The sequence below is a fragment of the Ranitomeya imitator genome, chromosome 1 (assembly GCF_032444005.1).
Source record: "Ranitomeya imitator isolate aRanImi1 chromosome 1, aRanImi1.pri, whole genome shotgun sequence".
Taxonomy (NCBI): domain Eukaryota; kingdom Metazoa; phylum Chordata; class Amphibia; order Anura; family Dendrobatidae; genus Ranitomeya; species Ranitomeya imitator.
In genome coordinates, this window is record NC_091282.1 from 313185843 (window position 1) to 313203839 (window position 17997).

General features: G+C 41.9%; 1 protein-coding gene across 1 annotated transcript in view; it reads left to right on the plus strand.

Moving 5' to 3' along the window:
- PRODH (proline dehydrogenase 1) overlaps window positions 1–13194 on the plus strand; it is a 220076-nt gene extending 206882 nt beyond the window's left edge. The window contains exons 13-14 of the mRNA XM_069758514.1: window positions 8360–8448; window positions 9507–13194. Coding sequence (XP_069614615.1) covers window positions 8360–8448; window positions 9507–9697 — 280 coding nt within the window. The 3' untranslated portion in view covers window positions 9698–13194. The remainder of the gene's footprint in view (window positions 1–8359; window positions 8449–9506) is intronic.
- The last annotated feature ends 4803 nt before the right edge of the window (window positions 13195–17997 follow it).

Consider the following 17997-nt stretch of genomic DNA (forward strand, 5'->3'; position numbering starts at 1 on the left):
GCCTTAGTTGCTTATGTATTCCTGCAAGCCATGTTGTGCTGGGTATTGTGACATTATCCCATTTCAATATATAAACACTGAAAAAGTTAAAGTTTCTCTTCCTGTTAACAGGGCAGAACTACTGGCATCATGCTGATTGACAGCCAGCTTACTCCAATTAGGCAGTGGATAGTCAGCTGTCAATCAGCATGACACAAGTCGTCCTGCGCTGTCAAAAGCAATATAAACTGCCGCTCTGTTAATGTGATGTCAGCGGAAGTAGGTGACCGCTCTGTGCCACCGGAGACAGGCGCTGGGCACAACTGCTTAGGCAACTTTTTTTTTTTCAAAGTCCCGTGTATCCTCTTCAAATATGTAGGTTTTGGTAAGAGTACAGACTAAATTTATAGAGACTGCTGCTGAAGAGTATGGATGAGTGAACCTGAACAGCAAAGTTTGAAGGACTGTGTTTATAAAGTTTGTTGAATCGACAAGCTTTTAGGTTGTGGGCACTTCTGAAGCCATCACAGCCATGTCAAGCATTGGCATGTCTGGGATTGGCCAGCACACCACGTGACTTCTATATATAAATGCCGAATCACGGGTACCGCCGTCATTTTGCTCTGCTTAGCGAAGGGACAGGATGAGGCTGCAGTGTGTTACCGTGTTAGGTTTTGTGTACTCAGAGCTTTGACAAAAAGCCTCTGCTTGTGTACTCTGCACCCGTGTCTGTGGGAGTAGTGTGCCTACAAACAATTTTTTTTCTGCTCTGCACCCGTGTCTGGGGAGTAGCTTGTGTTTAAAAAAAAAAGTTTCGACTCTGCACCTGTGTTTGTGGGAGTACTGTGCCTAAAATCACTTAAAAAAATTAGGAGAGTATCAAATACAGGATGTGGACGTGGCCGTGGTGCTGCTGTTGTAGCATGCTCGTAATAATAATAATAATTTTTATATAGCGCCAACATATTCCGCTGCACTTTACAATTAAGCGGGGACATGTACAGACAATACATTCAGTACAAGTTAAGACAATTTAAACAGTGACATTAGGGGTGAGGTCCCTGCTCGCAAGCTTATAATCTACAAGGAAATGGGGGGACACAATAGGTGAAAAGTGCTTGTTATTTCAGGTCTGGCAATTATAATAAATAGGGATTTTCATATAAAGCTGCATGATCCAGTCATCAGCCCGTGTGTTTAAGTGCAATAGTCAAGTATCAAGTGCAGTTATCATGCGCATGGAGGGTGTGGGGACAGATGAATAGTAGGGTGCAGATTCACATGCAGATAATATTTGGAAGGAAGGAACAGGACAAAGTTAGTTTACTGAGTAGTTGATGTGGTAGGCTTGTTTGAAGAGATGGGTTTTTAAAGCACGCTTGAATAGGTCGGGGCTAGGTATCAGTCTGATCGTCTGGGGAAGTGTATTCCAGGGAGCTGGCGCAGCACGAGAGAAGTCTTGGAGACGGAGGTGCGAGGTTCGGATTACAGGGGATGTTAGTCTTAGGTCATTTGTAGAACAGAGGGCACATGTAGGGCGGTAAACGGAGATGAGAGAGGAGATACAGTCACGGCCAAAAGTATTGACACCCCTGCAATTCAGTTAATACTCATTTTCTTCCTGAAAATGATTGCAAACACAAATTATTTGGTATTATATTCATTTATTTTGTCTTAAATGAAAAAACACAAAAAGAATTGTCCTAAAGTCAAATTGGATATAATTCCACACCAAACATAAAAAAGGGGGTGGACAAAAGTATTGGCACTGTTCGAAAAATCATGTGATGCTTCTCTAATTTGTGTAATTAACAGCACCTGTAACTTACCTGTGGCACCTAACAGGTGTTGGCAATAACTAAATCATACTTGCAGCCAGTTGACATGGATTAAAGTTGGCTCAACCTCTGTCCTGTGTCCTTGTGTGTACCACATTGAGCATGGAGAAAAGAAAGAAGACCAAAGAACTGTCTGAGGACTTGAGAAACCAAATTGTGAGGAAGCATTAGCAATCTCAAGGCTACAAGTCCACCTCCAAAGACCTGAATGTTCCTGTGTCTACCGTGCACAGTGTCATCAAGAAGTTTAATGCCCATAGCACTGTGGCTAACCTCCCTAGATGTGGACAGAAAAGAAAAATGACAAGAGATTTCAACGCAAGATTGTGCGGATGTTGGATAAAGAACCTCGACTAACATCCAAACAAGTTCAAGCTGCCCTGCAGTCCGAGGGTACAACAGTGTCAACCCGTACTATCCGTCGGCGTCTGAATGAAAAGAGACTGTATGGTAGGAGACCCAGGAAAACCCCACTTCTTACCCTGAGACATAAAAAAGCCAGGCTGGAGTTTGCCAAAACTTACCTGAAAAAGCCTAAAACGTTTTGGAAGAATGTTCTCTGGTCAGATGAGACAAAAGTAGAGCTTTTTTGGCAAATGCATCAACAGAGGTTACAGGAGAAAAAAAAAAGGCATTCAAAGAAAAGAACACAGTCCCTACAGTCAAACATGGCGGAGGTTCCCTGATGTTTTGGAGTTGCTTTGCTGCCTCTGGCACTGGACTGCTTGACCGTGTGCATGGCATTATGAAGTCTGAAGACTACCAACAAATTTTGCAGCATAATGTAGGGTCCAGTGTGAGAAAGCTGGGTCTCCCTCAGAGGTCATGGGTCTTCCAGCAGGACAATGACCCAAAACACACTTCAAAAAGCACTAGAAAATGGTTTGAGAGAAAGAACTGGAGACTTTTAAGGTGGCTAGCAATGAGTCCAGACCTGAATCCCATAGAACACCTGTGGAGAGATCTAAAAAATGGCAGTTTGGAGAAGGCACCCTTCAATTATCAGGGACCTGGATCAGTTTGCCAAAGAAGAATGGTCTAAAATTCCAGCAGAGCATTGTAAGAAACTCATTGATGATTACCGGAAGTGGTTGGTCGTAGTTATTTTGGCTAAAGGTTGTGCAACCAAGTATTAGGCTGAGGGTGCCAATACTTTTGTCTGGCCCATTTTTGGAGTTTTGTGTGAAATGATCAATGTTTTGCTTCATTCTCCTTTGCGTTTTTTCATTTAAGACAAATTAAATGAAGATACTAATACCAAAGAATTTGTGATTGCAATCATTTTCATGAAGAAACTGAGCATTATTTGACAGAATTGCAGGGGTGTCAATACTTTTGGCCATGACTGTATAAGGCGGTGCAGAACTGTGGAGATCTTTGTGGGTGATAGAGATGAGTTTATACTGGACCCTGTAGCGAATGGTTAGCCAGTGTAATGAATGGCACAAGATGGGGCATCGGTGAAGCGGCTGGACAGAAATATGACCCTGGTTGCTGCATTCAAGATGGATTGGAAAGGAGAACGTTTGGAAAGGGGGAGACCGATCAGAAGAGAGTTGCAGTAGTCCAGATGAGAATGAATAAGAGCAACAGTAAGAGTCTTAGCAGTTTCAAAGGTGAGAAAAGGTCGGATTCTGGAGATGTTTTTAAGATGCAGGTGACAGGAGCGAGTGAGTGATCGGATATAGGGAGTAAAGGAAAGTTCGGTGTCAAATATGACCCCAAGACAGCGGGCATGCTGCTTGGGAGTTGGGGTTGAACCCTCCAGGGTAATTTCGATGTTGGGTAGAGTGAGGTTAGTAGAAGGGAGAAACACAAGTAGTTCAGTTTTGGAGAGATATAGTTTCAGATAGAGGGAGAACATGATGTTAGAGACAGCAGACAGACAATCCTTGGTATTTTGAATTAGAGTGGGGGTGATGTCAGGGGAAGAAGTGTATAATTGGGTGTCGTCAGCATAGAGATGGTACTGGAACCCAAATCTGCTGATTGTTTGTCCAATAGGGGCAGTGTATAGAGAGAAAAGGAGAGGAGCCCAGGACTGAGCCCTGCGGAACCCCGATAGAAAGGGGATGAGGAGAGGAAGAGGAGCCGGCAAAAGATACAGTGAAGGAGCGGTCAGATAGGTAGGACGAGAACCAGGAGAGGGCTGTGTCCTTGAGGCCTATGGAGCAGAGCATAGTGAGAAGGAGCTGGTGATCCACAGTATCAAATGCGGCAGATAGATCAAGGAGAATCAGCAGAGAGCAATGACCTTTGGATTTAGCGGTTATTAGATCATTAGAGACTTTAGTGAGGGCAGTTTCAGTGGAGTGTACAGAGCGGAAACCAGATTGTAAAGGGTCGAGAAGAGTTATCCGAGAGATAGCGGATTGGACGGGAGTGGACCAAGCGTTCCAGGAGTTTAGAGATGAAGGAAAGGTTAGAGACAGGTCTGTAGTTAGCCGTGCAGTTCTCGTCCAGGGATGGCGTTTTAAGTAAAGGGATAATGATGGCATGTTTACATAAGGAGGAAAAGATACCTGAAGAAAGAGAGAGGTTAAATATTTTAGTCAGGTGAGTGGTGGCCACTGGTGAGAGAGACTGCAGGAGAGGTGAAGGAATGGGGTCACTATTGCAGGTTGTAGGCCGAGCAGAAGTGAGGAGCTTGGAAACTTCTTCTTCTGAAACAGCTCAAAGATGTCTAATGAGCTTGAGGTGCGGCAGGGAAGGGGATCCAGGCACTGAGGAGATTGAGCTGAGATATCCTGATGGATGTGGTTGATTTTTTCCTAGGAAATAAGTGGCCAGTTCCTCACCACTGAGATTGGAGATGGGGGCCTGTACTTTAGGTTTCAGGAGGGAGTTTAAGGTTTCAAAAAGTCATTTTGGGTTGTTGGATGGTGAGGTGATGAGAGTGGTGAAGTATGATTGTTTGGCCAGAGAAAGGGCAGAGTTATAGGTTTTGATCATGAACTTATAGTGGATGAAGTCTTCTGCTAAGAGAGATTTTCTCCACTGCCACTCTGCACACCTTGAGCAACGCTGAAGAAAGCGTGTTTGCATAGTGTGCCAGAGCTGCCGTTGTTTGTGTCGGGTCTTTCTGCGTGTAGAAGGTTCTGCCTCATCCAGGGCATTCTTCAGTGTAATATTGAAGTGACAATGCTAAGTCTGGACAGGAGAGGGAGGAGATGGGGCTAAAGATGTGTGGAGGTTGTCCATAAGTTGCTTGGTATTAATGGTATGTGTATTCCGATAAGTGTGGTAAGTGGGGGTGTCCTGGGTGTGGAGACAATTCTTGACAGAGAAGGAAAGAAGGTTGTGGTCCGAGAGTGGAGTTAGTAAAGTCGTGCAGCGATCCGGGACTGGAGAAAACCAGGTCCAGAGTATTCCCGTCCTCATGCGTAGGAGATTTGGTAAACTGTGAGAGGTTGAATGAAGAAGTTAGAGAGAGAAGATGAGCGGCAGATTGGGAGAGGGGATCATTGATGGGGATGTTAAAGTCTCCCATGATGAGGGTGGGGATGTCACAGGATAGAAAGTGAGTAAGCCAGGTGACAAAGTGGTCTAGAAACAGGCGGGAGGAGCCTGGAGGGCGATAAACAACCGCCACCCGCAAGGAGAAGGGCTTAAAGAGTCTGATGGCCTGGACTTCAAAGGAAGGAAATGTAAGTGAGGGAACCGGGGGTATGACCTGGAAAGCACGTTGTGATGAAAGGAGTAGACCAACACCTCCACCCTGTCTGTTCTCAGGTCTGGTGGTATGTGAAAATTTCAGCCCACCAAACGAGAGAGCGGCAGCGGCGGTGGTGTCTGAATGCTGGATCCAGGTTTCTGTAATAGCCAGAAGGTCAAGGGAATTAGAGAGGAAAAGATCGTGAATGTAAGTTAGTTTGTTACACACAGACCGTGCATTCCAGAGAGCACAGTGGAAAGCAATAGAAGGCATGCACTGAATGTTAATAAGATTAGCAGGGTTTCAATATGTAGCTGGAGGAGAGTAATGTATGCTGGTGGAGGGAGGTCCAGTGTTTGGGGAGATGTCACCTGCAACTAGTAGAAGGAGAAAAAAACAGAAAGAGCAGGTGGTGGGATGATTTGTGAATATTCATTTCTTATAGCGCGCACAGTTACAGCCGCAGCCTACATTCCTTCCCTGCGCACCCTCGCTGCATCTCCTTCTGGTGCCAGTCTTCTGGCCGAGCGATCACGTGTCCCCCGCTCTTTAAGGTAATGAATATTCCCCCCTCTCCACTCCCATAGGCGTGATGTGAATATTCATTACTTTAATGAGCAGGGACACGTGATCGCTCCACCGGAAGAGCTGCTGGCGCCGGAACGAGATGCAGCGAGGGCATGCAGGAAAGGTAAGTAGGATTTTTTTTTTTTTTTTATAGGAACCATGCATTCAAGGATAGGGGATAAGGAGCCATGCATACAAGGACGGGGATAAGGAGCCATGCATATAAGGACAGGGATGAGGGGACAATGCATACCCAGCCTATACTCGAGTCAGTAAGTTTTACCTGGCAAAATTAGGTGCCTCAGCTTATACTCGGGTCGACTTATACTCGAGTATATACGGTAATTTGCAGTAATTTTTGTGTGTCAGCAGTTTCTCAGGCTTCTTCCCCTTAATCGAACCCTGAGAGGACCAAGATCATGGGGGCTTATGCGGCGCTTCTGTCAGGTGGCTTAGACCTTCCTACATCGCAGGAGGTCCTCGACCCACTAACGGACAAGCACGGGAGTTGGGAAAGGGGGGCTGGCCATCAGGGTCCACCGTACCTCTGGCACAATCTGGTTAAATGTAGTAGCTGCTAGGCCTGAGGTGGAAAGCTTTTTGACGCATATCCTACCATTGTCTTGTGTGCCGTTTTGCTTCGAGTAGTCCCTGAACATGGCAAGAGCTGATGATGCCATAATCGGCATTACTATCCCACTTCTATGCTTTTTTTTTTTTTTTAGAAAAAAGCTTCAAACAATGATGAATTGATGGCACAGGGGGAGTGTGAACAGGGACTGCTCACACCATTACATAGTTACATATGTTGAATAAAGGCCTAGGTCCATCAAGTTCAACCTTTCTCTAGCAATTGTACATTTCGTCACTAATTTAGCTATAACCCACAATGTTGTGTTTCAAGGAAATCGTCCAGCCCTTTTTTAAAAGCGGTTATAGTGTCTGCCATTACTACCTCCTGTGGCAGAGCATTCCACAGTCTGACTGCTCTAGCTGTAAAGAACCCTGTTTAGCGGTGGTCTGAATCGCCTCTCTTCAACCTATGTACTCTACATTTATCTACATTAAATCTCATTTGCCAAGTGTTTGTTCATTCAGATCCATGTGGTACCCCAGAGCTGACTATATCCCATTTAGAGAACGTATCATTTATGGCGACTCTTATTTGTCATTTAGCCAATGCCTTACCCATCTACATATAGTTTTTCCCTGTCCTTGCTTCTGTAGCTTCAGTATAAGGCTGATATGTGGAACAGTATCAAATAGCTTTGCAAAGTCCAGATAAATCACATCAGCCACATTACCTAGATCCAGATTTGCACTCTCCTCCTCATAGAAACCAACATATAGTTAGACACAACTTATTCTTCATGAATCCATGCTAGTTGTCAGTTATTATAATATTCTCTGCAATATATTTCTGGATGTAATCTCTTATAATGCCCTCAAACATTTTGCACACACGGCTGGAAGAGTGGGTTCCTGTACCAACAGCCAGGGAACAGTTTTGGAGAAGTAGATAATGTGTTCACAGCACAAGGTGGCACTCAAAGCGTCTCACAGGCATCAGGAGCATGGCTGGGGGGGATACAGGGGACCCAGGCGACACACCTCCCACTGAGGACAGCTTGTCGTTGCCTCCGGGCAGCCTGGCACACATGATCCAATTTATGCTGCTGTGCCCGCAAAACTACCGACGAGTTGCCCATAATGTTACCATTGCTGATTATTAGGTGACGACCCTGCTGGATCCCTGCTACAAGGACAACGTACCATTATTACTTCCGTCACCGGAGCGGGATCTGAAAATGTGGGAATACAAGCGCACGCTGGTAGATCCACTACTGACTGATTTGTTACCTTTTAATGGCTAACCAAAAAGATGGTATCAACCACTGAGGACTCTCAAATTTTTATATTTTTCTATCTACTGGCTAGTGCGGTGCAAAGATACATATTTTTCCTGTCCTAAAACATCTGAATTTTCCCTTCTGTAAATGTAAAGGAAAAATGTCCACAAGATCACCCACCGCCTTGGTATTAAGAACATCAGTGGTAACCTTCATGCTGAATTATTCTGAACTAGGCAATTTGCTGTTTATTTTTTATGAAGTAGTCCAGACATGGAGTAATTAAAGGGCCGCCCTCAGAATAAGGAATAAGTTCTAGTTTTAATGTAAAGGTTTTAATATAGAACGATATAATGATCTAGTTGTCTAATTAAAGCAACACTTTTTTATTATTATTTTATGTGAAATAGGAAGGACAGAATTATGCTTTATTTCCCAATGATTGATGTTTTTTTTTTTTTTCTCATCAGAATGCATGAATTGGGCATTTTTCCTAAAGAGAAAAAAGTATACTTTGGACAGTTGCTAGGCATGTGTGACCAGATCAGTTTTCCTCTCGGTGAGTATTAACGTAGATTTATTTAATTAAACTTGAAGGGGTTCTGTATTGCTTTTACATTTTTAGTTACCGTGCTTTATTTTTTTAAAGGTAGAATTGTTTTTAAAACAAGAAATGTAAGCCTAATTTCCTTTGTTCACCCTCATGGAACCAGCGCGGGATACTCTGGAGTTCTACACTGGTTCGGGAGCTATGCCTGCACCCTCACCAGAACTTAGCGGTGTGCATCAGGTGACTAGACACGCATGTTGTCGGTTGCTAGTCTTGGGTGGCCTAGACATGGTTTCCAGAGCTGGATAGAAAACAAATACACCTTTGACAACCCCTTTTTAAAACGGAATTCAACGTTTGAGTGTTCATTTTTACATGACCTTTCAACCCTGAATATTTTACTACGCAACATAAATCCATTCCTTACGCATGTTTCCAGTACCTTTTTTATACATTTAAAATAAAAAACTCTAAACAAAAGCATGAACATATCGAAACTTCTTGTGAATATGTCCCATGTATTTGATCTTTTTTTAACCTATTCAACTGTCTAAAGCATAAATTGGCTAAAGTTATCTCGACATTCTTCTGGCGGCTTCCATGCTCCGCTCACTATTTGTACAGGCATACTATTAACACTAGGACTACTGGTATAGTCATTTTGACTACTTGCACTTCAGTAGTTCTAGTCGGGGTCACGAGTCCAGTAGTCATAGTGTTAAAGAAAGGTGGAAAAGGGCTGCGGCAAGTCCACCACCAAAAAAAAAGTACTTTTCAGGAACTCCTGGCATCTTAAGGAACTGTCTTCAACTTGAAAAAGGTTATATAAAAGATGACGTGTGTACCTACCCTTAACCCCCTTTCTTCTAATATTCTGTCTACATTTTCTTTATTGTCCTTTCCGGCTTCTAAAAAAATATTACATTAAAGCTGTGCAGCTAAAGTGCAGTTTATTATACCAAGTGATATTGCTGGAAGTATTTTCTTTCTGAAGCATTCTAATGTAAATGTATCCTTCTGAATTTGGTATGTGTATCAGTTATTTCTTGTGCTCCTTTCTATGACAGGACAAGCAGGCTATCCTGTATATAAGTATGTTCCCTATGGACCTGTCAACGAAGTTCTACCTTACCTGTCTAGAAGAGCGCAAGAGAACCGAGGCATCATGAAAGGAGCTACCAGAGAGCGGGAGCTTCTCTTGAGGGAGTTCACGAGACGTCTGCTGACTGGCAACCTTTTCTACACACCCAGGATCTAGGTGGACCTCTCGACCTGAGATGCAACTCACAAACCTGACCTATATGTGACAAATTATCTGCAACCATCAGCAATGCAGTTCAGTTGCCTATTGAATAGCATATGACTGCTTGCTGTTTGTCGTTAATGTCATGCAGTTTTGAACTTTAGGGTTTAGGAAGCCTTTACTTGTACATTAGACAATATCATTTGCAATTGAAAATCTGATCTGCCCCCATCTGCTCAAAACACAATTGCCAGGATTTTATATGGATGATTCTATGTATGTCAAGAGATAAGTCAAGTTTAACCAGATCCTATAAAACTGGATTAAAGGCATATTTAAAAAAAAAACTAAATATATATATTACATGTAGCACCATAGTGGGTGATATATAAGTGGGGTGGGGTGAAGGAACTGATAGCACTTTTTGATTTCCAGGTAGTTGATTTATAGCAAAATAGCTTTGTCTTACGAGCTGACACTTGTGAGATTTCATGCCTACCATTCTCGAGGATTTAATGGAAGAAAGCAATGTGTGGAAATTTGTTATGTAGTTAGAGAATGCAGACATCAGCAGAAAATTGGTTAGTGGACTATTGTACAACATAGTGGTGTACACAACCAAATGTCCTACAGTGGGGCAAAAAAGTATTTAGTCAGTCAGCAATAGTGCAAGTTCCACCACTTAAAAAGATGAGAGGCGTCTGTAATTTACATCGTAGGTAGACCTCAACTATGGGAGACAAACTGAGAAAAAAAAATCCAGAAAATCACATTGTCTGTTTTTTTATAAATTTTTTTGCATATTATGGTGGAAAATAAGTATTTGGTCAGAAACAAACAATCAAGATTTCTGGCTCTCACAGACCTGTAACTTCTTCTTTAAGAGTCTCCTCTTTCCTCCACTCATTACCTGTAGTAATGACACCTGTTTAAACTTGTTATCAGTATAAAAAGACACCTGTGCACACCCTCAAACAGTCTGACTCCAAACTCCACTATGGTGAAGACCAAAGAGCTGTCAAAGGACACCAGAAACAAAATTGTAGCCCTGCACCAGGCTGGGAAGACTGAATCTGCAATAGCCAACCAGCTTGGAGTGAAGAAATCAACAGTGGGAGCAATAATTAGAAAATGGAAGACATACAAGACCACTGATAATCTCCCTCGATCTGGAGCTCCAAGCAAAATCCCACCCCGTGGGGTCAGAATGATCACAAGAACGGTGAGCAAAAATCCCAGAACCACGCGGGGGGACCTAGTGAATGAACTGCAGAGAGCTGGGACCAATGTAACAAGGCCTACCATAAGTAACACACTACGCCACCATGGACTCAGATCCTGCAGTGCCAGACGTGTCCCACTGCTTAAGCCAGTACATGTCCGGGCCCGTCTGAAGTTTGCTAGAGAGCATTTGGATGATCCAGAGGAGTTTTGGGAGAATGTCCTATGGTCTGATGAAACCAAACTGGAACTGTTTGGTAGAAACACAACTTGTCGTGTTTGGAGGAAAAAGAATACTGAGTTGCATCCATCAAACACTATACCCACTGTAAAGCATGGTGGTGGAAACATCATGCTTTGGGGCTGATTCTCTGCAAAGGGGCCAGGACGACTGATCCGGGTACATGAAAGAATGAATGGGGCCATGTATCGTGAGATTTTGAGTGCAAACCTCCTTCCATCAGCAAGGGCATTGAAGATGAAACGTGGCTGGGTCTTTCAACATGACAATGATCCAAAGCACACCACCAGGGCAATGAAGGAGTGGCTTCGTAAGAAGCATTTCAAGGTCCTGGAGTGGCCTAGCCAGTCTCCAGATCTCAACCCTATAGAAAACCTTTGGAGGGAGTTGAAAGTCCGTGTTGCCAAGCAAAAAGCCAAAAACATCACTGCTCTAGAGGAGATCTGCATGGAGGAATGGGCCAACATACCAACAACAGTGTGTGGCAACCTTGTGAAGACTTACAGAAAACGTTTGACCTCTGTCATTGCCAACAAAGGATATATTACAAAGTATTGAGATGAAATTTTGTTTCTGACCAAATACTTATTTTCCACCATAATATGCAAATAAAATGTTAAAAAATCAGACAATGTGATTTTCTGGATTTTTTTTTCTCAGTTTGTCTCCCATAGTTGAGGTTCACCTATGATGTAAATTACAGACGCCTCTCATCTTTTTAAGTGGTGAAACTTGCACTATTGCTGACTGACTAAATACTTTTTTGCCCCACTGTATATATAAAACATTGTGGAAGGGATATTTTGAAGTATTTCTTCCATAAATTTCATTTTATCGTCTGAGACCTAATGGGTCACATAATATGTGCATCACATACCCTGCAAACGGCATGCATTTATACAAGATTTATGCCATTTAATTTCACTGCTGTAATCCGATTGCAGCTGGAACATTATTCTTATAAGGGTCTTGCTAGGCACCGATTTCTGTCATATCGGCAATCTGCCTGGAAATTTCCCTTGGAAGTAAATTCTAAAGGAGATATAAATATTGTAGAAATTTGAATATTCTCAAGAAAACGATATTATGAGGTGCATGGTTCGAAGTCTTGAAGGCAACTAATGCTATTAAAGCGAAGCTGACGTGAGATTCATGCTTTCTCCATCACAGGCAGCATAAATCAGATGATGGCTACAATATGCATGATCAATGCTGAAATGCTTTGGCATTTTAGTAAAAAAAACTCTTTCAAAAGCTGTGTCTAAGATGAGTAGTCCAGAAGGCAAGTCCTCAACAGCTTTTTCACTCCCTATAAACATGTGCGATTCATGCTACCCGTAGTTGGAGCAACATAAATCTGCTGTCACGTTCACTTTAAGTTTCTGAACATTTCAGAAACTTTAACTCACCCACAACCATGTGACTGTATAGCCATTTAAAAGATAAGCCAGTTTGTCCCACACAGTGCTACTTCTGGCAGAAATTGTGTTGGGGTTGTCTGGAAGTGCATTGGGGCTATGATCATGCACTTACAGTTCCCTAGCCTCTGCTGTATTTCAGTACATGGAAGCACCTTTCTTGACTCATTGCTATGGTACACTGGCATCTGATCTGGCAGTCAGGCAGGGGATGGGTGCTGCTAGCCCCAGAATAATTCATGCTAAGGAGCTCTAAGTGCATCATCACACCTCAATGCACTTCCAAACCAAACTTAAAAAAGCACAATTTCTCCTCCACTGAAGCAGCCCTTTGTAGTCCTTTAAAAGATAAGCCAGTTCCCGTGATAACCCACGAAGTCATTTTAATGGTTGGTGGGGTGAGTTTGATAGGTTCCCTTTTAAGTATTTAGTTCCACATCGTAATAAGATCTGAAAGTTCCTTTTAATGCTTCAAATTGAAGATGACAATCATTATATAATGTCCATTGAAGTTAAAGCCAAAATTCAGAGTCAGTCCTGCATATGCATACGTCTTAGAATTCGCAAACTAGTAATTGAATCCCTTTTAATATTAAAATCCCTTAGACTTTTTTAACAAAGCAACTAGATATAAATATATAAAAAAAAATCTGATACTAATGTGTGGCTTGGAGTCTATGTTGTCACTTTTGACCCATAAGCATAAATTGGAGATAAACGTGCACCATATTTTTTTCTGTGCTTCCATTGGATTTTAAAGTGCTGTGCTGCCATCTATCTGTTGGACCCAAAACCCTTTGGTAATGGTCTAAGGCTATGTGCACACGCTGCGGATTTTTCCGTACTAATTTTGGTAAATCTGCAGGTAAACCGCACTGCAGATTTCCTGCGGAATTGCCACGGGTTTACTGCGATCTTTTTGCGGATTCCACCTGCGGATTCCGATTACGGAGCAGGTGTAAACCACTGTGGAATCTGCACAAAGAATTGACATGCTGTGGAATAAACAACGCTATGTTTCCGCACGTTTTTTTTTTCCACAGCATGTGCACTGCGGATTTTGTTTTCCATAGGTTTACATGGTAAACTCAGGGAAAACTGCTGCGAATCCACAGCAAAATCCGCAACGTGTGGACATACCCTTACCAATCTAGTTGTTATGCCACAAAAGCTTTGGGGTGGAAAATAGTTTAACATCAAAGTTTCCCAGTATAAAAGTACTCGGGTATTCATGATGTTAAGGCTATGTGCACACGTTCAGGAATTCATGCAGAAAATTCCTGTGGAAATCCGGACATTTCTGCCAGATTTCCGCATGAAATCCGCATGCGTTTTTTTGCGCGGTTTTGACGTGTTTTTTTGCACGGTTTTTCCTGGACATTTCCCAATGCATTAGACAGTGGGAAATCCGCTAAAAAAACGCAAAATTAATGAACAGGTTCATTATTTTTCCGCAATGCGTTTTTCATGCGGAAAAACGCACATCATGTGTACAGAAATTGCGGATTCCATTATAAATTATGGGATCCTTAATGTATGCAGATTATTTGCGGTTTTATAGCGTTTTTATAGCGCAAAAACGCTAAATAACCACAAATAATCTACAACGTGTGCACATAGCCTAAAAGTGCTAGCCAGCTTGGCAAGTTTATTCTGTTTTTAGGTCAAACAGTAAATCTGAAATCGAGATAAAAAAAAAATGTTGAGGGTAAGCTTGCAGGTGGTGGGATATATACTGTGATATTTATTTTTGTTACGCATAGTCCTCTGGAAAGATAATACTGCTTTCTAGCTAGGACACAGGCCTTTGCCATTGTTACAGACCTGTTACAAATAATAATCTCATAGGGTTGTATTGGATTATATAAAATGTCTTACTGCAATGTTATTATTTACGCGTAATGTTCTTAAAATGAACTTTATATTGGATTTCAAGGTACAATTCTATTCCAATTTGAGTGTCTGTCAAAACTGGCGACAACCATAAACTTGTACAGAAATTTCTCCTATAGCGGTGGCCATTTTAAATACTATATATGCAAGTTAGAGCGTTTTATTTTATTATATCAGATCATATGTAAGCATAAAGCACCTTTTAGAAATTGTGTGTTCCTACTGATTTTTATGTCTTGTCTGTTTCAAGTGGTGTCTTTGCATTATTTAGCACCTTTTGTCTATATTGTTTGATATGACCTATTTGTTCATGCACTCCTTCATTCTGCAGGGTGCAAGAAGGGGCCTCATTCTTGGGTCAAGGTATAGCGTCCGTCTACAACTTGTCACTTCGATAATTAAATGTATGTTACCAGATCAAGCAGATTCGGAGTCCCTAAATGTGCTAATATTGATGATTTGGAAATGTGAGACCTATAGGGCACATGGACTGATGTAGACAGCACTCCTGAGCATGTTACCAACGTGGAAATGTATTGGAAACACTGGTTCCTCTGACACTCCAAATAATCTTGCGGTTCTCTATAACTGCACAGTATGAGTCAACAATAACTAAATCTCCAAGCACTAACAAATACTCGGAGATCACCCGAGCAACGAGTATACTCGCTCATCGCTAATTATTACACCTACATACGTAGCACTGTGTATCCAAGTATTCTAGCCCTCACAAGATCAATAAAGTACACTAGAAACGTAGTGGAAATGCCAACCTGTCGCTGTATAAGAGTCGGTAGGTCCACTTTTCTTGCTCAAAGGCTGTGAGGCTCATTTTTGCACCAATCCTATGACTCCAATAAGTCCAACATGATGCTAGGAGTCTTTCAGTAATGCTCCAGCTAGTGGCTACTACTTAAAAGTCCATCTCCCTTTTTAATGCAGGTTTTTGAGTTAAACTCAGGAGTGGATTGAAAAGAAAATGGGAAATGTACAGTAAAAAAACATTTTAAAAAATTACAAGCTTGTCTCCAGCCTAAGGCTGCCGTCACACTAGCAGTATTTGGTCAGTATTTTACATCAGTATTTGTAAGCCAAAACCAGGAGTGGAACAAATAGAGGAAAAGCATAATAGAAACATATGAGCCACTTCTGCATTTATCACCCACTCTTGGTTTTGGCTTACAAATACTGATGTAAAATACTGAACAAATACTGCTAGTGTGACGGCAGCCTAATGCTGCTGCTGTTCACTTTTGTAGCTTTCTTGACCTGCAGTGCCTGTTGTCCTTTTTTTTTTTTTTTATCTTAATTGGGTAATTACAGATCTTAATCAGTTACTTTATAGTAACATTTACTATCCAGTAGTAACTAAAATATGCCATTTTAAAGGGGTTGTCTACTACCAGGCCAACCCTTTCTTGAAGTAAATGTTTGGCCCCAATAAAATTAAAAAAAAAAAAAAACTATACACATTCCATGCTGGCGCCATTCCAGCGGTGTCATCACTTGTGGTCCCGGAGTGCTCTCGCAGTGTTGTGACTCGTGGAGCCCGTGGCTGGTGTCACTGTCTCTGCAGCTGATCTGTCTTCCTCTTCATGTTCAAACCTTAAAGAAGGTGGAGACAGTGACTCCACCACTGATTAGGCACAGGTCACCACGTGTCACAACACTGCACAAAAGCTCCGAGACCAAGTGCGGACACCGCTTGAACGGTGCTAGCACGGGAGGTGAGTATAAGCTTTTATTATTTTATCAGGGCCAAACCTTTAGTTCAAGAAGGGGTTGTCCTAATAGTGGACAACACCTTTAAATTTTTTTGGCCAGATTCATGAAGACAATCCTTGTTCACACCAGTCTTGATGAGGTGGAGTGCTTTAGACAGGTGTACATGCCCTTCATTAATCTGGAGCGTTTGTCGAGTGGCGTGCGCCTCTGTGTGCCACATCAGTACCTTACTAAAGTGAGGTTTTTGAAGTGAATTTCTGGCTTGAGTGACTCCACAGATTGCCATGCATTAGACAAGCTGTGGCATCACACCCCTGTTCCACAATGGCTCTGCCTTTTTTTGTCAGAGCTGGAAGAAACTGGTTATGAATACTAAAAGAGACAATTTTGGAGCAACTCTTGAGTTGTGCAAAAATTTTCCAGCTTCTCAAAGCTCTGATTCCAAAATTCTGTTTTAAGAAGCTTTGATTACTCGGGCCCTATGACTCTAAGCAGGCTCTTCAGAAAAAGGTTTTCTATCCAGCTTCATAATAAGCATTAAGAAAAAAGACCAGGGACCAGGTAACCATTGTCATGTTTGGAAGACAGGTGGGATAAGCTCTGAGACAGATATCTGGATTTTGATATATGAAAAAGATTACTCCAAAGTTGTTATCCTTTTGGTGTTTTTCAACCAAAACAATGTTTCTTAAATTTTAATTTTTGCAATGGGTGCAAAACAATTTGCTTTCCGTAGGAAAAGTCTGTGCAGAGAAGTCCAAACATGCAAAAATAATATAGGAGTGTTGGAGGTTTGTTTGCTTACTGTATACAACAACTTCCACAAGACCGAATATGGGAGGACAGCCATTTGTGGTACTGAACTCCACAATAGACGCGAAAATCTTCAAACAGGATGGGCACTTCATGATTTCTTATATGATGGTATGCTGTGCCTAATGGAGATGTACTGTAGACCTCGGTCTAGTAAGTAATAGGGCTTACAAAACCAATTGTTACTGCTTGTTAAAAACTCTGTGCGTCTTCCATGACAGATTTGGCATTTTGTGTCTGATGTCTAAATTATAGTCAAGTATTATTGTGTACTTCTGCTGTTATGTTCCATAGAGAAGAGTCTACTGCATTGATGTAATGTCAAAGACTTTATTTTATATATAAATGTAATGCTTTTATCTTTAATTAAAAAAAGTAAAAACTTTAAGTGCTGTGTTTTCATAAAAAGTATTCAATTTGCATGAACAGATTGTGTGATGCCTTAGATTCTGTCTTAAAGGGAATATGTAATCAGAAAATGTTCTGTTTAAACCAGGTTTTTATGTTGAATGTACTGTTGAAATACTAATTTTTATATTTTTCGGAAACATCTAAAAAAAAAATTACATAAACTGGCCATTAATCCAAATATTAGGCTTGTGCTTCCAATCATCTCATTATGTACAGCTTTGTAGGTCAATGTTATTAGCTTGAAGTGGATATGCTGTGGAATTGGGAGACAAGGGATTTGCAGAGGGAAGAAGCAGAGGAGTAGTGAGGGCAGAAGTGGATTAGTTAGGCAGTAGAGTTACGGACAAACAATAGAGGTGTGATAATGCAATGGGGATGATGAGATCCTAGATCCCACAAGATGCCAAGGGCATCTGAGTGATTTAAGCAATTTGGAGCAAGAGGTGGTGGTCACACTGCCCCAGCTGCACAGCAATATAGGGAGAAGGTTGCAAAAGCATTGAGGCCAGTCCCTAGCCATTAAGTTGGCTGGTACTGTGCTACACTGCCAGCCTCTAGCCTTTTCTCTGTCCACATACTTTGCTTCCTCCACC